This window comes from Helicoverpa zea, chromosome 22 (genome assembly GCF_022581195.2).
Source record: "Helicoverpa zea isolate HzStark_Cry1AcR chromosome 22, ilHelZeax1.1, whole genome shotgun sequence".
NCBI classification, from domain to species: Eukaryota; Metazoa; Arthropoda; class Insecta; order Lepidoptera; family Noctuidae; genus Helicoverpa; species Helicoverpa zea.
This window is the reverse complement of record NC_061473.1, coordinates 6725058-6749938: the sequence shown is the minus strand read 5'-3', so window position 1 is coordinate 6749938 and position 24881 is coordinate 6725058. Positions and strand designations below refer to the sequence as shown.

Genomic DNA, 24881 nt, shown 5'->3' with positions numbered 1-24881 from the left:
GTTATATTGTAATTAACGAATATCCTGAAATATAAATTAATGAAATTACTTTTTGGGTTACCTAGTACCTACTTACCTACTTATTTATTCTTGCATATTAGCTCATTCGACTGTCTTAATTTAGAAATATCCGTTTATCAAGAATGAAAAAGGACCCAGAATCTATATTAGTTATGTTTTTATTAATCTAGAACTGCAATGTATGCTGTAGGTGCATGAAATGACCTGGAAGGTCTTTCGACGACAGGTCTATTTATTGATAAATATCGTTCCGCTTGCAAGACCAAAATGGTTTATGTGGATGATTCACGTAGTAGTAGGCATTCTATTGTTTCTGCTCATTTCCCATTAGAGGATGGCTTGAGTATGGAGCCCATGAGAGTACCTAGCTAAATCTTGTTACGCGTGCATTATCGGATGATGTAAAAGAAAGCTACATATTCTTCCTAACATTTTATTTTATGTAAAAAAAAACTACATTCATCATGACATTTAAGGTCAAATTACATAAATGTGACTGCATTTGGAAAAAAAGGATGGCCAAAGAATCGATGCATGGTGGATGGAAGACGATATGGCTGAAAAGAATGTCACTAGTGAGATGGCGTCAGACAGAAGAATAGAAGAAGAAGTCATCCTGCGCCGACCTCACATAATCAACAGAGATTGATGATGATTTAAGTGCAGCCTAGGTATTCATTATAATACTTTTTGTTAATTACCCTCAGAAACTTTAATCAATTACATAAACCACAGTCCTAAAAATAAAAGTTTCACTCAAATATCAAATGGAGCTATAAAAACTCTAACAGCGGCTTTCTACAATAGGGCAGTAAACTTTGATTGGCAATTAATACAATTGGCAATTAGGCGTGTTGCTCCCGTTTGCACTGGGGTTTGACAGTCGAAATGGCCCGTCCTGGTCGTGTGTTGTTCTTGCTTGTGTTACTGATATCATGTTTGACGATAACCGTAAGTTACTAGCAACTGATGTCTTATAAGTAGGTACTCGGATTATTTCAGTATGTACGTCACTATTTTCGACTAGCGTCAAGAAAAAGCTTCCCACTCAAGTCATGTATGAAAGTAGTATATACTTGCGTGTGTGTTTACTGATAGTTTTGACAAGTATCATAAAAGTCCATCCAATAGTTTTAGGGTAAGAAACACAAAAATACCGATACTTGCCTTACATCATACATAGGTGCATACATAAGTACTTGCATTAGTCCTTAGTCTATGTGGTCATGTCAAAAGTTAATACCTTTGTAGCATACCTAGCTGACATAACATACGTAGCTTTACCCATGTGATAATGTCAAAAGTAAAAAGGTCTTTTTACATTTCCGCATATTGCTCATTAATTACCTTCTGATCCTAGCATCCGTATGTAATATCGAACCACCCATGCTGCCGGGAGCCGAGCGAGAATCTAACACTAGCCATGGTGATAGACGCTTACGAAATCTACGGACATGACCCTACGGACAAGTTGGACCATCTCGCGCACTACCAGATTGAGATGATGAAGATCAAAAGGGCTCCTGATCAGGTAAGTTCCATGAGAGGTAAGGATCATGGAAATTATTGAGGATTAGAATTTGAGGGTGGTGAAAATCGTTCTCCCAGGTCCTTTACAACCTTGTCTTGTCCTAGTTATAAGTGTAAGTCCCTTTCAAGCAGAGTATAATCATCGGTACGAATCTTGAGCGCTGACCCTTCACCTGCGCAGAAGTAATTTATTGGGTCCCTTTGGTGGTGTGAAGTGAGGCGCGGGGGCGGGATAAAGCGGTGATTGGCTCGCAGCGCTTCGCGTCATAGCCGTCACTCGGGATTGCATATGGTTCTTTGCTAATAAATGGTGAACGTCAGCGCTCAAGATTCGTGCCTGATACTGACAAAGTCTTTCAAAGATTTTGAAACACAATTTTGCTGAGTTTTCAAAACACGGTTTCTGATTCTCTGTAATTTATCTCCATTTATTTTCAGTACATAATCAACGAACATGTCCACATAGCGACGGATCATTTGGCGAGGTTTACTCACATGCATATTAAGGAATTAAAGGTAAGTGTTTGTTGTTTCAACAAGGTCTTCCATGTTTCGTAAGGCACGGTAAATTACGTCAAAACATCTTTGGCAGTCGTTACGGGTAGCCATAAGCCAGAAAGAGTAACAACCAGTCTTGCCAAAGGGTTATTGGGTTCACGGGTAACTGGGCTGAGGAGTCGCTCCATGTAAAACACTGGTGCTTAGCTGCATCCAGTTAGACCGAAAGCTTACCCGTTAGTTGGGAAAAGGCTAAACAATGCGTTCGTCGTTTTACCATTTTTAAATTATTATCTGATAACTTGGCTATTATTGTTTTGGTCTATAATTAGGAACATTTTCTCACAGGTGCTACTGATAGCTTTAGACGATACGATAGACAACATGCTCACGATGTATGACAATCATAACGCTATTAAGACCGAGAGGGTCGCCACTTACAACTCGGCGGCTGGTGGCGCTGTGCCTTCTGAGTTCTATATGAGTCAAGGTAAATATCTTCTAGTGTGTGTAGATAGCTGAATAAATAAAGAATTTAAAAGAACCCAACAGGCAAAACCATGAAGGAAACCTTTATCAACATTTTTTATATAGGTAGGTAACCTAACGTGACGTGAGTGTTTTCGATTAACCAATTTGATATTTTTCTGGAACTAATGGGAAGACAGCAAAACTACGTAGTCTGAAAACAGAAGATCAGATGTATGAACGCAGTAGTTGTGAATAGAATAACCATCAGTCATGATAAATTAAATCTACCAAAAACTCTGTGACTCCTATTTCAGAATCCCGTTCACTGCCCTGAACTTTGCGAAGCTAATCAAAGCTCTGATTATCTAATGCCAAAAGACCTGTTCCAGAGTACTACTGCGGTAAAAACGTGTATATCTTCGTGTCGGAGTTATACAGTGACATCTACAACATGGGCCGAGGCCCTACGCCCTACTGCAAGGGCCGCGCCTTCCACTTCTTGGGATTCGTACACTTTATGGACGACAAGCGATATTTCTTAGAAGAGGATCCTAATGTTGTGTTCAGTATGGACAACTTCGTGCATGGATTGGAGTGTAATATTGGAATTTGCGTGTTCAGGTGATTATTTAAAATGATTATGAATATACTAAGGAACGGTGGTCCTAATCCCAAAAGCCAATATATGTCACATCAAGTCAGTTCAGCTCTTTCGTGTTCCTTACTGTTAAAATTACCTATTTTATACTATTATATATCTTATGCACCTTAATCACATAAAAGCATTTCTTCTGCAGGTACTTGTAGATGCACCATTACAACCTTATATCAATGTGCTCCACTATTTGGTCCAGGTTTCCTTTCAAGAAGAACCTGCAGCACATTCGAGACGTGTCCACATTACCGAAGGCTATCGTCAAATGCGGCACAGAGATGTACAAGCTGCCACCACTGTCTGCTGCCTCCTGCATGATCACATCAGGCTCCTTTATTCTGGACTTCAATATTCAGGGCGTTCGGTATCGACACTACGATTATTTGCTGGTGAGTACTAATATAGGCTTGACTTCACCTGGGACTGGTACTGGTTTCGAAGTCCTGGTGGCCTATTTGGTAAAGAAACAACCTCTCAAGTAGGAGGGTGTGGGTGCGATTCCAGGTCACGCAAGTACCAATGCAACTTTTCTAAGTTTGTATGTACTTTCTAAGTATATCTTGGACACCAATGGCTGATAAAAAGGTGAAGGAAAACATCTTGAGGAAACCTGGACTATAAAGTCTGAAATCACCAATCCGCATTGAGCAAGCGTGGTGATTAATGCTCAATCCTTCTCCGTGTTAGAGGAAGCCTGTGCCCAGCAGTGGGACGATAAAAAGGCTGTTGCAGTACAGTACTGTTTTCGAAGGTAAAATAGAGATTGAAAGCCGATCTGCCATAGTTAAGTAACGCTTGGCACTGACAATCTGTGGATGGGTGACCTTCTATTCATTATTACCACAGGTTCCTATGTGTCTCGGAATGCGTGTTGTCAGGCTCAGCTGTCATTTGTATATCTTTGACAGACGTGGAAACTAGTTTGAATTTGGGGGGTATCGGGTTGTCCTGGGTGGTAACGGGGTTGAGAAGGTCAGGTAGACAGACATATCACGTAAAGTACTGGTACTCAGCTACATTCAGTTAAAATGGAAGGCGACCCCAACTTAATAAGGAAGTAAATCTTTTGTTCCACTGGTCGCAGATAAATATTCAAAGCATATTGAATTTGTTTCTAGTTCATGCCAAACGGCCAAGCTTACTACACGAAAGAGAAGTACTCTCCAATGTTCTGTGACCATCATGTTTGTGAGTGGAACTACACCAACTTTTATGGCGGTAAGGAGTTCACAATATTTTGACTACGCTAAAATTAGGTTTGAAAAAGAAATTTAAAAAATGTATAGTCTGTTCAATTGTTTTGGTATGTCAGGTCCATTTATAATTCCTGGTGATCCTGGGACGGGGTTGTCGCCAGTGCCACCGTTCATCGAGCAGACGACGGATGCCGTGTCCACTACTGATCCCAACGGGCCCGGAGGCGGACCTGGAGGTCCAGACGGGGGGGAGTCCAACATTACCTGTAAGTTGTCCCCTACAATCCTACTGTTATCGGGTGACCTACAGGCTTCTATTACCTAGGATACTCGACTCAGTTTATTTTGACCTACATGCTTTTCACATTAGTGAAAATCCGTCTAACCGGCAGTTGCACAAAGCTCCATTAAAGTTAAAGCTTATTTAAATCTATTGCTGACACTTTGCCAATAAGATAAAAAGTGACAGCAACAGATTTAATGAAGTTAGTAACTTCTGCTATTAATAACCTGAGATCTCTGCGATGATTTTTCTACCTCAGCAGATTCTTAAGTCTATATAGTCTTAACATAATTTGGCGCATCCAACTTCTGCCATCCTTACCCTGCCATTTCGTAAGGGGTCATGATGTCTTAAATGTTGTTTGAGTTTAACCTTTTAAGCGCTTGGCTAAATATCAATTGCCGTGCCACTAGCGCGCGGCTAAAAATCGACTTACTACCTATTTTTTTTTTTTTAAGATTTTTCAATGCTCAGAGCTATGAAACATAGTTTGAAGTAATTGTTGTAAATAATAGTTTTAGCTGTACCGCGCAGTTAATTACATAAATATAACGAAAAAACGTGCATGTTGTATAGCGACACAAGCGGTTAAAGGGTTAAATAATGTTGTTTTAAGATTCTCTGGACGGCTGCTGGTACATGTTCCCTCCTAACTACGGCTCCATCGCTGGCATCAGCTACCTGGACCCGCTCAGCGTTAACGAGTACCGATTCACTTGTCAAGGATCCGGGAATAAGGTATGGCTACCTGTGGTCTGTTAACATAGATATAATTGACCTGGGGCTCAATTCTGCTAATTTAATAACTTGTGAATTGGATAACAATTAAATCTCAATAACAGTTTTAACCTTAGCATCGTATTCCAATGACATTTCATTGGTTTGCGATTGGTCTGCCATTTGGTCTATAAGGTACCTACTTCTCTTCTTCTTCTGTTCTACAATCTTATTGCCATCGTAAATCATTTGCATACAAAATGATTCATTATTGAGTGACAGAAAAGGATAAAAACGTTTATTTCAAAGAAAAAATAGCGGAATGCCACATACGCTTCAGGGTCCGTTCAAATAGATCGGCTCGGAGAGCATCGGCGCGTATTTTTCTTTTCACACAAACCGGAGCCGATTGGTTGCGCGAGCATTAAGAGCATGCAATCGGAGCCAAACGTCAAGAAAAAGTACGCGATCGGAGCCGGTCGGCTCCTCTTATTATTTCACACCGAGCTTCGAGCATTCTTAATGACAAAAGTAGTGCACATCCAAAAATAAACCTTATACTACAAATACTAAGTAACGTGTTTTCAACGTGTTAAGAACTTGCTCTCCTCTCCGAGCCGGTCTATCTGACTGAACGGACCCTCAATTATAATTAAGTCGTGGTTGGATCTCAGTCGGATGTGAATCTATGTCGCTTAAGTAAAATTAGCAGAATCGTGCCCCTGTATGTGGTTCTCTTGTGTAACTGATGATGGAGCCAAAAGATATTATGAACTGGAACTTCATAATGAAACATCGTATCATAGCTGTATTTAGACTCGTTAGAAATAGAAAGGTTTTGTGACGAACTTTGACCACGATTTAGATTTGTGCTTATAAATATTTTTTTAACTGTTCATTTTATAAATCATTCGATTACCAGGTTGGATAGTACGAGATAAATCTGGCAATTTTTATTGGATTTTCTGTCATCAATAACTTAATTTCCAGGGTCTGTACTGGTACCCGCAATGGATGGGCGCGTCGCCTCACCACCCTTACCCGACCGCGGGAGACACGCCGAGCTCGCTGTCCAGGCCCGTGGATCCCGTGTACTACCCACATCAGCAAGGCAACCCGCCCCCCGCACTCATGCTGCCCCCACGAAACTGAATAAATTATTTATTTACGTACACCACATGTTTTTTATTACTAGCTTCTGCCCGCGGCTTCGTTTGTGGTGGTGTGTTGATAAAAAGTAGCCTAACAAACATAGATCCGTACATCCTCACAAACTTTTACATTTATAATATTAGTAGCAATCTTAGGACTGTTTTACTACGGTTTAACCTGCGAGAGATACTGCCCGTACCGAGATAAAATAGCCTATGTTACTCGAGAAGAGTGCAGCTTTCGAACAGTGAAAGGATTTTTCGAATCAATTCTTTAGTTTCAGAGCCTTTAAAACAAACGAAAATTCCTCCCTTATCATATTAGAAGAGATACCTACGCAATAGTCATTTGTTCATTTGCAAACATGGGTTATTAAACAGATATTTCAACTATAAAACTTCTCCATTCTGTGTCTACATATGTGGCTAAAATACCTGATACATAAAAACAAAATAAAACCCTCTACTACGATTTTTAATAACTTTTATTCATATTCATAATAATCATAATTTACACAAACATAACGATACCTAGAGTCAACTCATTTAGTTGAGAGTGTTAACCTAAATATATTTAAAAATAAATGTCAAGTTAAATGTAAGATAACTTTATTGCACTTAATTTTAATATTTTTAAACCAAACGTTTTAAAGTACTGTTGAAACACTTTTGATAATGAATGCTTTGATTCTAGTCAAAGATTTTATTTCCAACATATTATTTATCTGCAAATAATGATCCAATTGTCCGATGGATGTCTATAAACTATTGCCCTATTTTGCAAAGAGTCGACTACGGTGGCTGTTCTCATATAAGGAGATCAGCCAGTTGCGCAGAACATATTACAGTGCACAAGCATTTGCGCAAAACCAGGTGCACTCTCTAATCCTTCACTCTCTGCGCCCGATGGGACGGCAATCCGACACCACCGGAGGGAGATCACAAGCAGAAACGATTATTTACCAGTACAATCGATTATTATCATCGGACCATTTGGATAATTTTATAAACTTTAAGGCGTTCAAATATAATAAAGAAGTTGGAATTAAAATCGAGATGACAAGAATCAAAGGACCAAAATTCGATTGCGCCTAATGTTGCCCAAAATCGATGCTATCGAACAATCTAGAATAATTTTACATAGCTGGCATATAACAAGATGAATGGCGGCCATACAGGCTTAATATTACAAAACAAATCCATTATATTTTTAATTTATTGATATAGACGGTATTAATACTTATATTCCATTAATGAAAAAATATTTATAAGCTCATAAGGCAGCGATTTTATTGACCATTTGATTTTCAATACATCTTCTGATTTCTGGCAACACTAAGTCACTTGCCAAGTCAGCCCATTCATTAGGTGGATGTTACCAGCGCACAAAATTATTACTATTATCTACTTACAACTATTTCAGAGACCTATTTTAGAAGGATATCACACTTCAAATATTATTGTACCACTTGCAAGATTTTTAAGCAATTCGTAAATCGTTGGTAGGAGAGGTGAGCTCGCCAGCTAAAACTCGAAGCAAAATAATATAAATAGTTTTTATAACTTTTTCAATCGTAAATATATTTTGTTACTGGCGAGTTCAGGCAGCATAGTATGGAATGACTAAAAAATAAATTCGTTAGAAATAAACACTTAAAACCCATGTTAGTATCTAAAGAAGGTGGACAAGGACGTATAACCTTTTTGGTAACGTTCTTTGTAAACGTGAAGTTTAAGAGTAAAGTAAATGCATTAGGATAGGGGAGACCGGGCGGCCGAGACGCGTGCACTTATACTAAATAATACATAGTGTTTGTAGATAAATTCATGACGAAACTTTCAGGAGAGAAACACCAAAATATGAGTAGGTACTTTTTTCCGAAAATATCACTCGTATTTCAGAACTACAATATAGACCTTTATTGAGCAAGAATAAGGTTTATTTTGTAATAAAAATTTTACTGCAGTTAAAATGTTTGTAGTTTGGCCCGTACCAACTTGACGAATACGTAACTTTAGTAAACTTCAGAGATATTGAAAAATCTAGCGTCCATTGTCTACAATAATCACTATGTATTATTAATTAATATTATAATACATATATATTTATTTTACATCATGGTCAGTCACAATACAGTCGTATGGCCAGAAACAATAAAAAAAAAACCGTTATTTCGTTTCTTACATAGTCTATGGTTACACATCAAGATGATTTTTCAGCCAGTGACATTTGGTTTATGGAAATATAGCTTTTAATTTAACGTGTAAAGCTAAAGAATAGACCAAGCAATCCTTGAAATTAAGGCTCGATTTTTCAATCATCAGTTAACTTCTATCTAAAGGTAATTTTTGAATTATTTTTGAGTTTTAGCGGTTTGACATATTTTCTATACAATAGCTGACAAAAAGTCATACTTTTCTTCGGATAAAAGTTATCTGGTGATTGAAAAATCAGCCCTAAAATGTATAAGAAAATACCTCATTCTATATACCGCACACATTTTTCTATTTATTCTTTCTTGCAACACTGTCACATAAGCTATCGAACTTTCTAGAAACTACCAGAATTGTCCAAACAAATTCTGCCTTTTATGTATTTTACAGTCGACTACGATATACTTTGGTCCATTCTTTAGATTTTTATTTATATGTAAATTCCTTGTGATAATGTCTCATGCATGAATTAAAAGTACGAACACTTGTTATTACATAGTAAATATATAACATTGTTATTGATTACATTTAACAAGGCTTTTTGAACATGTTTAATATGTATAGAATAGACAGTCTGGTAATATTCGTTTGTATATAGCAGAAATAATTAAAAATCCATACTCTAAATATTTTCGATAAAATTATCTACTAAAAATTAAAAAGGTACTTACGAAAGAGTTTGTATATAATACAGAAGAACATCAAAAAAGCGCAAAAAAATATTTCGGCTGCTTTTAGAACGAATACGAGGGAAAATAGACTTTATTCTATAGCGATAAAAGTAATTATTGCTAATCAAATTGACAGAATGTACAACGAACATTCCCAGGCCGCTGCAAAAGCTTTCAATGCTGCTGGCACGGAACATTGTGCGAACTACAAATGGCTGCACTGCAAAATTCAACTTTGTGTACATGACAATACAGGTCTTTATCGCTTGACATAACATTTCATAACTTCACCAATCTGTTTTGAACTGTGCGTTAACGATATAGAGTACAGTTTTGCATATCTGTTTTGCTTGCGTGGTTTGAATATAGAACTAGGCTATTTTATGGCTATTTGTGTGTGATCCAAAATATGACGTCACATTCGCGCCGCACAATGTGCCCGAACTATGTTATCCTTAAATTACTCTATGGCCGGATTGTTTCATGCTTTTTGCTCCACAACGTCATCAATTTCAAATTCCTTTTCCCAGCTTTCATCGGAATTAGCGCTAGCATCATCCTTGACCTTTTTATCACCGAAATAATCTTCGACCATATTGTTTAAACAAACGTCAGACTTTCCCGCCTTTTTGGGCGACCTGCCATTTTTGTTTTTAGTCTTGTTGTTCATCTTGTCTCTGGTTTGTGCTGTTTTTGTTTTTTTATTGTCTGTGTTCGTTGTTTTGTCTATGTTGTTGTTGGCTATGTCGCGGGAGGAGGTTTGTTTGGTGAGTTTCTTGTCGGCTATTTCTCTCTCGTATTCTTCTAGGAGAAGTGTTTGTTGTTCCTCTGTAAGTTCCACGTCGTGCGCGAAGTCTTCTGTACAGAGGTACGATTATTTGGAACGTGACATGACTTTGTTCTTGAATACAGTAACCAAATATGGCAGCAGTAGATAATTTATATATTTTACATGCGTTTGGTTAATGAGTTCAAGAACTTATAGTATATTACAAACAGTTTAAAAATAGTAATGATTTATGAATAATGAATAAAAGCGTTCCCAAAAAGCATATAAGTTTAAGTCAAGTTGAAGTTTGTGTTATATGGCAGGAGTATAAAAAACAACATTTAATACATAGGGTTTATTCACAAAAATACAATTCGAGACAATATATAATGGCCAATAGATACAAGGACGGTTTGAATCGGACTGAGCTTAGACAATCGATTACAGTATCGATTGTGAGCTCAGTATCGATAAGATAGACAACACTACGTTGACTTACCGTCTTCCCAAGCGACGACGTTGTCCAGTTCGGGAGCTTCGAACGGCTTCTCGTCTTCCAACCCTGAAAGGACCTTTTTAGGACTCCTGGAATAAATAAACATTTGAACTACATACAGATTTTGATTGCAAAACGAGGATAGGCATTTTAAGGTGGTGAAGCAACTGGCAAAATGTATGTATGTACTTTCTAAGCATATCTTGGACACCAATGACTGTGTTTCGGATGGCACGTTAAACTGTAGGTCCCGGCTGTCATTGAACATCCTTGGCGGTTGTTACAAGTAGTCAAGTCAGAAACCAGTAATTGTGACACAGGTCTAACCAAGGGGTATTGGGTTGCCCAGGTAACTGGGTTGAGGAGGTCAGGCAAGGCAGTCGCTTCTTGTAAAACACTAGTACACAGCTGCATCCGATTAGACTGGAAGCTGATCTCAACAAAGTTGGGGAAAAGGCTCGGGAGATGACATGAGCTCGCTGATCTCTTTATATGGGAACTGCCACCGTGGTCATTATAAATGGTTAATGGTGTTCACGGCCGATTTCAGCCACGGCGGCTGTTCTCATTTAAGGAGATCAGCCAGCTGCGCAGGACATATTATAGTGCACGAGCATTTGCGCAGACACAGGTGCACTCCCTATTCCTTCACTCTCATAACCCGATGGGACGGCAATCCGACACGACCGGTAAGAGATCAGGCGCAGGACCGACATTTACGTGCTCTCCGATGCACGGGTGAATCAATCACCAACTTCCAGACTACGGGCTGCTTTGTGAAAGCTTAAGAAAACCCACAAAGCTATTAAAGCTGTGATAAATGAGTACGTACTGGTCGATGGGTGTGATGGGCGGCAGATGCGCGAGCACGGGGTCTGCGGAGGGCTCGGGCCGCGGCTGCTTGCGCGCCGCCGCCGCCAGCCGGTCCTGTAGCAGCGCCACGCGGAATAGGTAGCTAGGGGGAAAGACAGGAGAAACAGATTATCAATTTGCAAATAAATATGGTGGGAAATAATTTCAGAGTTTCAATTCATTTCGCCTTACGGAATATAAAGTATTTTGACTTTAATCACAACGATTAGTTGACTACTAAATATAATTTACAGTCTAGTGTTAGTCATTAACATACAAAACAAAAGAAAAAATACACAAATTAATAGGTTATAGATATATAGAAATTAGCAGAGAATATAATATTTTTTCACTTTACATCATTAGAAGAAGAAGAGAAAAAGATATAATCTTTACTGATTTGGAGTAACAGAATACAGATTGTAGCATTATGTAACAGATTTACACCATTAGGACCAAACAATATAGCATAATACAAACAATGAGTCCCACTCCCTCCTTTTCTTGCAACTTTAATGATAAAGATCCACTCAGCAAAAAAAAGGCATTAAAAACAATATCCTATGAAATGAATACTCACCGTTCCCAGAAGTCGTCATGCGACACGGCGTCGGGCACGAGCTTGTCGTACTGCGCCTTGAGCGTGGGGCTGGCGTCGAGGCGCCTCGCGGCGGCCGAGAGGCTGATGAGGCAGCCTCCGAACATATCCTACACTATAGCGTGATGTTGCTTACCGTTCCCAGAAGTCGTCATGCGACACGGCGTCGGGCACGAGCTTGTCGTACTGCGCCTTGAGCGTGGGGCTGGCGTCGAGGCGCCTCGCAGCAGCCGAGAGGCTGATGAGGCCGGCCTCGGTGCTCTCGAGGCTCGCGCGCCATGCCTCGAACTCCGGGCTGTAGGCCGGCACTATGAATGTCGCGTCCACGCGTTGGAGAGCTTCTAGTTCTTTCTGTAGGGATATTGAGAATAGTTCAGCTAGGTAGATGGTACTATAGAGGTTCCATACTCAATTCAGTAAATAGTTTTTATTCAGTATATTTTCGGACTTGCTGGATAATAATTTAAATTGTGCTCTTTGTAAAAAGGAATAGATTAGGTTTTTACATTAAAGTTGGCACTTCTCCCAATCCGCAAAATTAACAGTTAATGAGGATTTTATTTAAGTACATACCCGAGATCCTGGTCCATAGCGCGCTACGTGCTACAGTACTAAGAGTCTGAATTTGTAATGTCTGAGATCAACCTTTGTTTACAATGTCATAGCTATGATGTGAGATAGGGATGAAACGAATGCCTATCATAAAAAAAAGATTCTTGTCGAGTCATACATCATACAGTAATTATCAGACTAAGTTTTGAATTGCCAAATAATTGAAGAATTCAATAAAATATTTATTTGCCTTAAATAAAGCAAATTAAAAAAAATACATATGTATGTATCCACATTCGAAGTACCTAATATGAAAAACGAGTATGTACAAAAACGTTCTATAATACAGTTTCAAATATCAGCAAAAATGCTAACATTTTATATAATAAAAAATATATTGTTAAATTACCTTGTAAGTAGACAGCATGGTGGTGTCTCCCGAAGACAGGATGACCTCAGTATCGTCCTCATCATCCGGCTCAGGGTTCAGCACAGTGCTCACTTGTCCTGAAGTTTCACACAATATACACCAAAATGATCGAACAACTGGTCTATTGCCAACATTATATTTAAAACACACCATGTTTAATTTTAAAACGGCACATATGTGGAATTTAACAAAATCAGGTTATGAAAAATTCGGTTTAAAAAACACAATAGCACTACTCGAATGCATGAAGCCTTGAAGTTTGAAATTACTCATGCTCAGTTGACCTAGAATCGAGTTATTTCCTGTATTATTTCTTCATACTTTACAGTCCTGAACATATATGATACTTCATAGTATAAGCAATTTAAATAGTATGTAAATAGAATTGAAATTTCAATGTTAACGGTCATAAGTAAATGAACTGAAACTTGCAATCGTTAACAAAGAAATATAATCTTTATTTCTATATAAGTAAGTTGTATTTCCCTTATTCGATATTCAGAGCTGCCAATGGGCGCTGCGTTAAGCGGCTGTCATTTAACATCCTTGGCAGTCGTTACGGGTAGTAAGAAGTCAGTAAGTCTGACACCAGTCTAACCAATAGGTATTGGGTTGCCCGGGTAACTGGGTTGAGGAGGTCAAATAAACGGTCGCTCCTTGTAAAACACTGGTACTCAGCTACATCCAGTTAGACTGAAAGCCGACCCCAACATAGTTGGCTTGATCTTGTAGCTGTTCTGTGGTTCATGTGGGCTAACCTTTAGGCTTGAAAAGTTAAAAAAAACTTACCAATGAAACTGCTAAGGCTTTTCTTCATGGCGTTCGCTGGTGATTCTGGCGCATCCAACTGTGAAACAAATTGACATACAAATATCAATAATTTTACCCATAAATAACCAAATTCGAATTAGAGTTACAGCAACAGATGTAATTCACTCTTGAACTATTCCATCATTAGGGGTAAAAGTAGACGCAAATCCTGGACGACTTAACCTTTTCACCGCCACGCCATATCGGTATTCCTATGCCCTGTACGCCAAGCCCGAAAATCTTAATTAAATATCTACTAAAAAATACATAAAAGTAATGATTTAATAGGTTTATTTTGTATTTTTCTGCGACCTGTTTTTTGTCGAGTATAGCCGTCGTTGGCGCACAGGGCACGCTTGCTCATGTCGGCTATAGCCGACATTGGCGTTCAAAAGGTTAATCAAACAATTTTTTTATTAATTGACCTGCATTTTTTATGGACAGAAAGTGGAGGTAATCATAGCTTTGTCATTGAAAGAATTTCAATTAAAAATTGTATTAATTGAATTAATAATTATTCTTCATTGGATGACTGAAAGCAATAATAATGCTGGCATAATATATTATAACTTATTTCAGTATATTCAGAATAAGGAAGTATGTCATCTTCAGTCAAACGAGATTTGAATGAATCATTCACTGAATTTTGTATAACTTTAGGACGCTTTGTTAAGCCTGACCTTGTAGCCTTAGTTTAATATTTTAAGGAAGTTTTTTTAATCCTGCTTAATCTTATAATCGTTATGAAAGAAGAAGAATTCGAGGCAGTTATCCTTATGGAAAAATATTTTTTTCTGTACAGTAATTGACATTATTATTTTTTTTGCCTGACAATATTTAGACTCCCTTACCTTCATAGTTATGACATGGCCGATCTCTGCCAAGTCTTTTTTCACCATCGTGTACACTTCTGCTGACTGAAAAAAGAGCAATATAATATTATAAAACAAGCAAAAAATCATTTATTGAAATTAGGCTTGCAAATAGCACTTTTTATTGTCAAAATTTGCAAAAACGCCCGTTATTCACCACTTATGCGAAATAAATGGTTTTTCTTTCTTCTTTCCCTTCCTATGTGTTTTTGCTGGGAAGAAGAAGTGGCGCAACAAACTTCTCAGCAAGATTGTAAGTGTAAATGTTTACATATTATGTGAATGTTTGTTACTCTTGTTACGTGAGATATCCTGAACGGACAAAAATCTATTTTTTGCTCATTAATTAAAAATGGCAGTTATACATATACATATGTAGCTTATTTTATATATATAACTTGTTTTTTATAGTCTTTTAGACTTGTTTGGTATGAGTGATGTCAACAGCTTTTTGGTCCATGGGGCGTTTTCTTTGCCTTTTTTTAATTATTATTATTTGTATTGTATACTAATATTTAACTCTAAAACATGCCTGAATTGGGTGGTGATCATAAGACACAAGTCATTTTTTTGACTAGCTCCCCCAAAGGTTTCATCCTAGTACGATTTTTTCATGATATTCATAAAGAAAACTAGCCAACATTTTGAACAAAAGTAACATGAAATTCGCAAATCATACTTGCTATCTACTCACACAGTTTATTACTTACAGTTAAGTAAAGTTTTATCTAAAAGATAGTTTATCAGAATTAGCAATATATATAAACAGGGTAGATAATGCATAGCGTTTACATCTCTGGCCTACATAGATTATACTACGTAAGTATATGTAGACTGAGCAAAACTAGTGTAACTCTAACTTATTTATTTGTTTATGTTTTTATCAAAGATTCCAGTTTCACTTTATTGAAGATCTTTGAAAGATGATGCTCTTTTTAATTTTTATATGGTATAGACTACTAACGAATTTTTGTACACTATTATCTGAATCTACTAATGATTTTTTATACATAATTTAAGTTTGTTTTTACCCTAAAGGCTAAGAAACTATTGTACCGCTTTGGAAATTCTTTCACTATTGGAAAGTTATACTCTTTCCGAGTAACTTAAGCTATATTTTATCATGGTATGGGCCTCAAGGGACGCGGGTGAAACCGCGGGAAAACGGCTAGTCTGATATAAAAATGCAATGCTATATTGAAAATACCCTGAAGAAAGCGCAGCAATTTGTATGTTTAGTTTCATATTGTCGAATCATTGATTTTAGGATACAAAGTATTTAGTAATTATAGATTTCAAACGAGTTCTCAAGGTGGCGTATTTAACGAATATCATTATACATATGACCTTTACCGTTTACAATGTTTATAACACCCGTTACGGCATGTCTTATAAAACATTTTTATGGTTATTTAAAATTATTTATTTATCCAATTGAAATAAACTCTAGAAGTAGGTATTAAATACTATAAATTAAAAAATAATAATTAATAATGAAACACAACATTAGGCTTTCAAAGGTCTCTTCTAAAAATAATATTACATAATAAGGCTACTTTTTTACTATTTCATGCACGAAGAAAGTGAATTTCAAAAGAAAACGAAATTAGAAATCTTTTGGATTATATAAAACCGATCTAAAACACATTTGACGCTTCAAGGAGTTCAGGTTATTATTTTTCATCGCAAATGTCATCTTTGTTTATGACAGCCAGTATTCAAATGTATTTTTCTTTGCCATAAGTCTTGCAATGTAAATTGAACCTTACTTGCGTAGTTTTAGAGTACATTTTGGTACGTTGGCTGCGAAATTAGCAAAGCAATGATTATCGGACGCACACGATTCCTCTAACATGAAACAGATTCATTTTCACGAATGTCAGTGACCCCGCAAGTTTACATGTTATATTTTCAGTTACATATTGGGTCGAGTATAAAAATAACTGGATTTTACTAGTTGCCAAATCATCGCTCTAGTCGTAAAATTCGCCGGATAGATTAGGTTATGGTGTAGTGATAAGGTGTATCTATGGCTACTTGTCGAAATATATTGCAAATTTATCATCACTTGAAGCCGTGAATCCAATTGATTCCGACCCGTATTGAGTCATAGGTTATAGGAACAAATCTAGTCATACTCTTAAGGCAGGAATCCACTGCCACTGCACAAATGTTTCTTCTTAATTCTGATCTATTCACTCTATCTATTAACAAATTGCGTGCCAAATTGCAACCTTCACGCGCCTACCGTAAACACTGTTTGTTCGCGAACGAATCTGTGCAAAGAAACCAAAAAAAATAAAATATAGAAGATCCTAAGACCACTCGCACCTGGGCTCTCGCGACGGGGGATGCTGTGTCCCCAGTAGAGTAAGTCAGAAGGCTAGACTGTCTCGTTAGTCTAGTTGTCAAAAGGGCGACAACCGTACACGAGGTCTCGGGTTCGATTAACGGGACGGGCCAAAATCGCTTTGTGGGTTTTAGAAACTTTCAATAAGCAGCCCGAAGTCTGAGAGTTGGCGTTGTTACATCCCCTTGATACACAGTAGCAGTCGTTGTTACAATTCCACGTCAGAGGCCGTCAGGCGGATTTGAGAAATCTCTGACACCAGGGCTTGCTAGGTGATAAAGCCTGCGGCTCACTCGATAAAAAGAAGAAGGTTAGAATCTACTGAACCGATACAAATAAGTCTTTCACTGTTGGGAAGTTACATTGTCACTGAGTAACATGAGCTATATTATATCCCATTCGGGTACGAGAAAAAGTTTCAGGAAAACAGCTACCATTTCATACGATCAGTTTTGCCTTAATAAATCCGCATAACAATACTACTTATAACTAATGCCTACTGTGATTAAACAGTGGGAGAATTTTTCAATTTAAGCGCTGTCAAATTAAGAAAATACCTCGGTTTAATAGTGTGTACAAGATTAAGAAATATGTATCGATATAACGTTGTTATGAACGTGCGCAGAAGGCATTGGAAACTTTATTACTGTTAGGGCCCATTTTTCAATCATCATTTAACATTGACGCACTTCTTCTACTAGAACTTACGAGGAGTTCGGGTTCATCATCAAATCAAAACCAAACTGTCAAAGATTGATCGGTGATTTCACTTCGAAAATAATGGACGACTTCCATAGAAGGCGTTTAAGGGCGGAGCTAGTAACGTTCCTCGTCCCCCGAACACTTTTAATTTTTTTTAACGATGGCCAAAATCATCATAAGACTCCCCCCTCCCCTCCCCGATGTGGGTTAGCAGCAGTGAGGCTGTTTCAGACTTTTACTGACTAAAACCCATCATGTTCTTTCGTACGCCTTTTATGTACCAGGGCCGCGGTAACTATTTCGGACAATCCCGCAACCCCGGGAGTGGTAACTCTCTGTTAGACATTATATAGGTATTGTGTTCTCCATGGTCTACCTACACTTCAATAACCGCCAAAAATCATTGAAAAACAAAAGAACTGCATTGACTGGGTGTGCAAAATTGTATAGGTACATGTTTGACATGTCATTGCCATATAAATAGTTTCTTTATTCGATAAACGGATGAATGAGTCCTGATTAGATACGCCATGCCGTCACTCTTATTTCAATGCAATTTTTTTTCATACATTCAATTTTGTTGTTATGGGTGTTCAGAAGCCGAAATGTCCTATTACCCAAGGAAGGCAGTTGCTAACGCCTAAAGGAGAATGCCCGTTTTGTTAGGAGATTTGGGCCCCCAGAAAAAAATTGCGTGCCATGGTGGTTTTAACTTTATTTTGAAGAACGACAATTACCTTTTCAGACCCTGAAAACAATTTATAATTTTTTACCCTAGTTTCCGAGAATTATTGATTTTTTTCTGATGAAGAATTGAGGTTATTAGACAATATTTTTTCAAAAACAATTTGCGTTAAAACAATAAAATATTTTTAGTATTAATATTGATTCCCAAATGAAATAAAAACATCAGATATCATCTTTTCTTGCTAAATAATATGTTAAACTGTTTATCTTGCAGTCAGCGGAAGTAGGTTTTGCTGGCACCAGTAGAAATAAATATACTTAGGGCTAAATTGGTTGGAGGAGCATGTGGCTACGTTACAACAACCACAAGGAGATATCTTAAGTTAAGCTACTTGGTCAGATTGCACTTGGGTGACCATCCATTACAAACTTCAGCTGGGTGGCTGCTAGTACTTACATTTAAACTGCTGATTCTGGGTGCATTATTTATACTTGTTATGAGTAGCTAGAATCCAGCAAGTGTGACAACCACTTACCAGGAGGTAACATGTTATAACCCAGTGTATCGGGTATGGAGGTCAGATGGGCAATCACTCTTTGAGCAATACTGTATTCAGCTGCATCGGTTAGACTAAAAGCCGACCCCAAGATTGTTGGCAAACTGGTAGGTACCTAGTATATACGAGTATGTATGACATATATGACAGCATCTCCTGCAAGCGACATAGTAAAATCACTGCCCTGCTACTTAGTAAGATCGCTGTGCCATCTATGATTAGTTGTAGTTTATTTTAGAAAGGGCTTAATTATAAAGGAGTTTAAAATATAGTAAATGCTATACAGATGTTTAATAAGAAAAAACACAACCAATTAAAATAATAGACATTTATTCTTCAAGGAATATGTTGTCTAGAAATTGTGCTGGAGCGCTTATATCATTAAAGCGGTGGCAGTGGTGGTGGTACAGGAATCATCATATCTGTAATTATGTTTCCATCCATGATACCAGTCTCCGGTGCAGACTCCACAGTGTGTTGGCTACTGCCAGCAACGGGTTGCCTCCGGACTTGTCTTGATGCAGCCGCCCAACAAGGAACACAAACTCGTTCCAAATGCAACACCTAATAACAAAAATATTATATTTAGATACTTGATATTCATTAATATTTAATTAGTTCAACACACACATACATATGCATTCATACGTTAAGTTTAAATAAATAAGAATAAACAGTTACGTGATGTACTGGTGTCCATCTTAGTATAACATTCCTTTGAGGAACTATCTTGACTGACTCTATGAGTTCTGCGACTTGCTGTTGACAAGCCACATGCGTAGCATATGTTTAGGTGTCCACGAGCAGGGGATACAAGTGACAGATTTGAGTTAGATGCTGTCTGGTTTTGTAATAATACAAAACATTTCACACACAGGATATCATCAGAAGATATCTGGAAAAAATGACAAAATAAAATGTAAGGTAGTTTAGAGACGTGTGAAATCCACAAACATAATAAAACAAACTTACCAATGTAGGTGTTTAGAAGGATAAGCATTGGTTCATCTATTTCTTCAATTTAACGTCTACGAAGATTAGGCCCTATACGTAAAGAGAAATTAACACACTGGCGAGACAAAGAGTAGTTTACTCGACTTCTACCAGGTGCAGACATTTTTCCGGAGTAAAACAACAATATCACTAAAAACAAGAGTCCAATGCTCACGAGTCAATGTGCTCACTTATCATTAAGAAAAGAGTCCAATATCTAAAAAAAAACCACTGGAGGCACGAAAACGATTAGCTCGACAGTTTTTACGCAAATTGTAACTATCAGAAGCAAATACGGAGGAATAAATTCAACTCTACGCATAACAACCGGCACGAAAACAATTTGAATGACGTATTGATTTGACAGATAGACTCGCGTTCCGAGTAGATGTTACCATGTTAAATATTTTGTTAATCGATTTTCTAAATCGATTTGTTATAAATAATATCATTTACTAATTATTGTGTTATTGTTGTATTCCATGTATGGTGTTAGGTGTAACCGTTTTATAGATATAGTTCAGTGGTGACTTTTGTTAGTGTTGATATTTTATTGTTTGTGCAACAGTTATAAACAGTTTTTCTTTCTTCTTTTCTTGTTTACTATTTACGAGTGCATACTTAATATATATACTTGTACATTTTGATATAAGAGAAAAATGCTATATATTATATCGATATTTTCAATCGATCACCTCGTTCATTTAAATGAGATAGTCTGTCGTCTACCTGGCAACATTCACGTTAAGTTTTAATGGCGGAACTAGCTTAGATTCAATAAAATAAATATTAATTATGTTTTTCAATGCTAGGGTACAAGAAATTCTGAAAAAAAAATAGTTTTATAAAATTAGGACTTGATTTTTAATAATAAAATATTCTTGACACTCTATCACAAATAAGGGGCCCAACGGGTGGCAATGTCCTTTGGGAAAAGGCTAGGCAGATTATATTAACGGAACATTCTCGATTCAATAGGTTTTTTCAGCCCTTTATACTAGATTTTTTAACCTATTAACAATTGCAATAAATATTATTCAAGTATATTAAAGTATTTAAATTAATTTATTTTCATAAGTAATTATATGTTTTGCTAATTAATTCAAAACCATTTTATGGTTTGTCTATGATACGGAACACCTGAGATAATGTATCTGTTCCATATATGTATAAATTAATAAATAAATATTTTGACCACTTGTACAAACTAACTAAATAAGTTTTAATACTGCAAGTAGAACAGATTTAAAATACCAAATAAAGAACTAATTAACAAAGTAGATTAGATTAATAAGTATTACGATGTTGTGATCACAGCAACACTTTTTTAAACAAAGTTTGCAGATCTCTTTCTATCAAAAAGTATTTATATGAGTACTATAAGTCTACGATACGAGTCTACTATAAGTCTTTCGCACAGTTTCACCTATGTCCTGGGGGAACTTAATCCCATAACTGGTTAAAATATAGCATGTGTTACTTGGGGATAGTGTGTATTTTTCAAATTAACTCAGTAGTTTCAGATCCTTTACAAAAAAATATATGTGTAATTGAATACACCTTGATTGTATGTGAGGTAAATAAACTTGACACAAGAGTGTCAACTTCCTTTACAATACAAAGGAATAGAATAAAAAGGAAAATGAGTAATACTACATATTATTATGTTGGCACATTTCTTAACAAAAGCCAATGTAAAACAAGCTATTTTATTTATTTTGCCTCCATGTGGGTTTATTTTATATTTAATGAGTTTGAAATAATATTTATAATTTCTGGCATAATAATTTATAATTAAATAGATTTCCTCCCTGTGATCCTTCTCCCTGTGAGAGGAGGCCTGTGCCCAGCAGTGGGACGATAAAAAGGCTGTAACTGTAACTGTTAAAATAGATTTTTATTTAAAAGAATTTTAATTTTGTACTGGCATCAAATTCCCAATGTTTCTTTGCCCTAACAGGGTCCACAATTGTTCTTAGCTATACGCTATAGCTATAGCTTCTTAGGCTTACCATAACACCTTGTCAAAAAAACTTGTGGAATGCAAATAAATGATACGAATATGAAAAGGACAGAGCATTTAAAACAAAAAATACTATGTCCTTTCAGAGTCTATACCATAGATAACTTACTAATATAAAAAAACTTAAAAGTCAGCCTCTGTGCAATAATGCTTTTACCATTATTGCAAAGTAACATTGAACTGATTCAAATACAAGGAACAAAGATAAGTTCAAGTATCTGGTCATCCTGAAAGGTATACTGATTGGCTGCATGTGGGAAGTTGTTCCATCATGGAATTATAGACGCTTACTAAGAAGGACAACAGGTCAGTAAGAGTCTTACACTCCCTCACTGCTGCTAACCCACAGCGGGAGGAGTCATTTGATGATTTTTGACGTTGTTTAAAAAAAAAGAGTCCAATGTTTTTTGTGTCATATAGACCTATTACAGGTTCTTTCATACATGTGTTATAACAAAACCTTGACTTTTTTTAAACAATTTGTTACAAGCATTACTCATTTCCTGGACACAAAAAGTTCTCTGCTCTTCTTTGTCTGTGACCAAGTCACCTTTTCATTGTTAAAACCTGTTTGGTCAGAACCTTACCTTGGACTTAGCCGAAGAGATCCAGGTGTCCCACCAGTTGCCGTCCTGTTTGTCATCATGCCTCGGAGTACTGGCTGCATCGCTTGGACTTGAATCACTAGACCTATTCAAATATTTTTTGGATTATAACAAGTTTTTATATTATCATTAAAAGGAATTTCGAAAAAAAAAAACTGAGTTTTGGAGCATGCAACATTGAAGATAGCTTGGCTTAATTATTGCCCAATAGTCTAAAATCAATGTATGAACACTAAATATACAAAAATATGCCTCATTTTGGAGAAATACTAGGTCTAGGTAAATTGGATTGAATTGGGTGTTAATTACTCATGAGATGTTCTTTACATTATTTATAAGTAGCACATGGATACAGGTATGAAATTTTATGAAATGATTTGAAATCAAATAATAAACATAAATACATACTAATCTCATATGTAACAAGTGTTATTTATTACTCCCAAATGTCAGTTTAGATATCAACACAGATAATGGGTTAAATAGAAATGTATTGATATCCAGTGTTATGAATAAGTTAAAAGCTCATAAATTATTTATTTACTTGACCAGTAACCTATTTGTAACTAAAGATTTTAAATTGTGCCTGGATCAAAACTAAGTAAATCTCCATCTCAATAAAACCTTTTTTAATAAATGGCATGATTGCCATGAACAATAAAAAAAAAAATATATCAAAAAGTATTTATTTACAACTTTTATCTCTCTCCATCTTGAAAGCATGGAAGCATAAGAAAGACTTACCTACACAAATGCCCAATAAATCTAGTTCTAAAGAATTATGTCAGCATCTAGTTAGCACCAAAACGTTGCGGTTGTTACTGTTATATGCCTGACATTATACGGTGTGCCTAATTCGCTTACATGCAGGCTCAACTAGCGAATAGGAAGCAACGAATACTTTAATTAATTGATCTCATGACCTTTCACAAACAAAGCTCTCGTATCAAAAACTTAATTTCTACAATAAATTATGAGCTGTATAACCATTTTATTACCAAAACAACGCATTTTTCCACCAATAGACCTCTTTCTTCGTTCACACAACCAATGTTGTCATGAATTCTATCATAGAATAAATATGTAAAAAATACTCACTTTTCAGCCATCACGACGTTTCTTTATAGTAAACACAAATAAAAGGAGCACATGGATTGCTGCACATAAATTGTTGTGTGATTTTGTTGTTGTTTTTACACGAAATTTAGAATTAATTTTGACATAGTTTTGTTTGCGTTGACATAAGGATGTCGTTCCGTTACAGTACGTGTCAATGAAACGTGCGATTATTGTGTTGAAATTATTCAGTTAACTTTTGATTGATGGCTTTTGTGATAAATAAATATTTATATTACTCGAGATCATTTTAATGAGATATGATCATCATGACAATTTTCTTAAAGTTTTGATATATGATCCTTGAAATGGAACGTTTCTATTTAACACTAATGTTTTCTTGCCTAGTCCACAGATGGCGTTATTTCATTTTTTACACATTAATTCTGCTGTCAAAGTTTTTTAATACTGATTTATTTAACTTTAACTTTTAATTAGTTTTAAATATTAATAACTTAATGACAAATTAGGACACAGCTTTAAATGTTATCTACATAGCAAATGTTGGTACTTTACTATTTCTTAGTTAAAGGAATCATAAATCATCTACACTTAATTCTATTTTTTTAAATTTTCGGCTTATTTTTTTTTTAATTTTGTGAGCACATCATCCTTTGTTGAGTGCGAATATATTCCCACTTTCAAAAATATTGTGTTAAAAGGCATTACATTTCCTGTTACAAGAAAATCAAACAAAATAAATATTTTTCCCATGGTACACAAACCTCTTGCATAAAGCAACGCACAAAACTGAATAATAATTACGGCTAATTATATTAATTCGCCGATGCGAAATATTAATTTGCGTCGGGAGAGGCCGTATCTCCGATCTTTGGTTCGTCGATTATTCAATAAGGCATTGAAGAGGGATTAATTTTATAAATAAACTCGTACGCTTAGCACAAGTAGAGATGTTCTTCCTACGATTATGGATAATAGCATGCTTGTTTTAGTTTTCCATCCACTAGGGGTGAAGACGTTTATGAAGATAAACGACTCAAATGAAATTAAATGAAAAAGAACAGTGTCATAACAAATAACGTTTAGGATAAAGTTTAGGAA

The 24881-nt window shown here is 36.3% G+C and overlaps 2 protein-coding genes and 1 long non-coding RNA gene across 5 annotated transcripts; 1 reads left to right on the top strand and 2 right to left on the bottom strand.

Moving 5' to 3' along the window:
• Positions 1–1299: 1299 nt before the first annotated feature.
• Positions 1300–6545, top strand: LOC124641362. The gene is made up of 9 exons (XM_047179428.1): positions 1300–1552; positions 1990–2067; positions 2398–2539; positions 2910–3141; positions 3375–3564; positions 4294–4393; positions 4488–4637; positions 5271–5392; positions 6362–6545. The coding sequence occupies exons 1-9, from the start codon at positions 1445–1447 to the stop codon at positions 6521–6523; spliced, it is 1284 nt and encodes a 427-aa protein (XP_047035384.1). The 5' UTR covers positions 1300–1444; the 3' UTR covers positions 6524–6545.
• A 444-nt stretch (positions 6546–6989) lies between these two features.
• Positions 6990–23957, bottom strand: LOC124641365 (BSD domain-containing protein 1-like). 2 transcript variants are annotated; one of them, XM_047179430.1, is made up of 9 exons: positions 23802–23957; positions 22686–22788; positions 14766–14831; positions 13894–13951; positions 13084–13181; positions 12259–12473; positions 11505–11627; positions 10676–10761; positions 6990–10265 (listed from the first exon to the last, which is right to left on the bottom strand). In XM_047179430.1, exons 1-9 carry the CDS (start codon positions 23810–23812, stop codon positions 9889–9891), a joined length of 1137 nt encoding a protein of 378 aa, XP_047035386.1. In that variant the 5' UTR covers positions 23813–23957; the 3' UTR covers positions 6990–9888. The 2 variants fall into 2 exon arrangements, with proteins under 2 accessions (XP_047035386.1, XP_047035387.1); XM_047179431.1 differs by having other exon boundaries at positions 6990–10262.
• On the bottom strand, positions 19396–20910 carry LOC124641375. Of its 2 annotated transcripts, XR_006985673.1 has the most exons (3): positions 20055–20887; positions 19764–19977; positions 19396–19646 (listed from the first exon to the last, which is right to left on the bottom strand). It is a non-coding gene; the product is annotated as an uncharacterized LOC124641375 (long non-coding RNA). The 2 variants fall into 2 exon arrangements; XR_006985672.1 differs by having other exon boundaries at positions 19764–20910.
• Positions 23958–24881: the final 924 nt, after the last annotated feature.

Coding starts and splice junctions, on each gene's coding strand:
- LOC124641362 (XM_047179428.1), top strand. CDS start 1,445: ATGGTGATAGACGCTTACGAAATCTACGGACATGACCCTACGGACAAG. Junction 1,553..1,989: donor TCAAAAGGGCTCCTGATCAG/GTAAGTTCCATG, acceptor ATTTATTTTCAG/TACATAATCAACGAACATGT. Junction 3,142..3,374: donor ATTGGAATTTGCGTGTTCAG/GTGATTATTTAA, acceptor TATTTGGTCCAG/GTTTCCTTTCAAGAAGAACC.
- LOC124641365 (XM_047179430.1), bottom strand. Junction 14,832..22,685: donor TCTCTTCGGCTAAGTCCAAG/GTAAGGTTCTGA, acceptor CTCTTTTTTCAG/TCAGCAGAAGTGTACACGAT. Junction 10,266..10,675: donor CGTCGTCGCTTGGGAAGACG/GTAAGTCAACGT, acceptor ACCTCTGTACAG/AAGACTTCGCGCACGACGTG.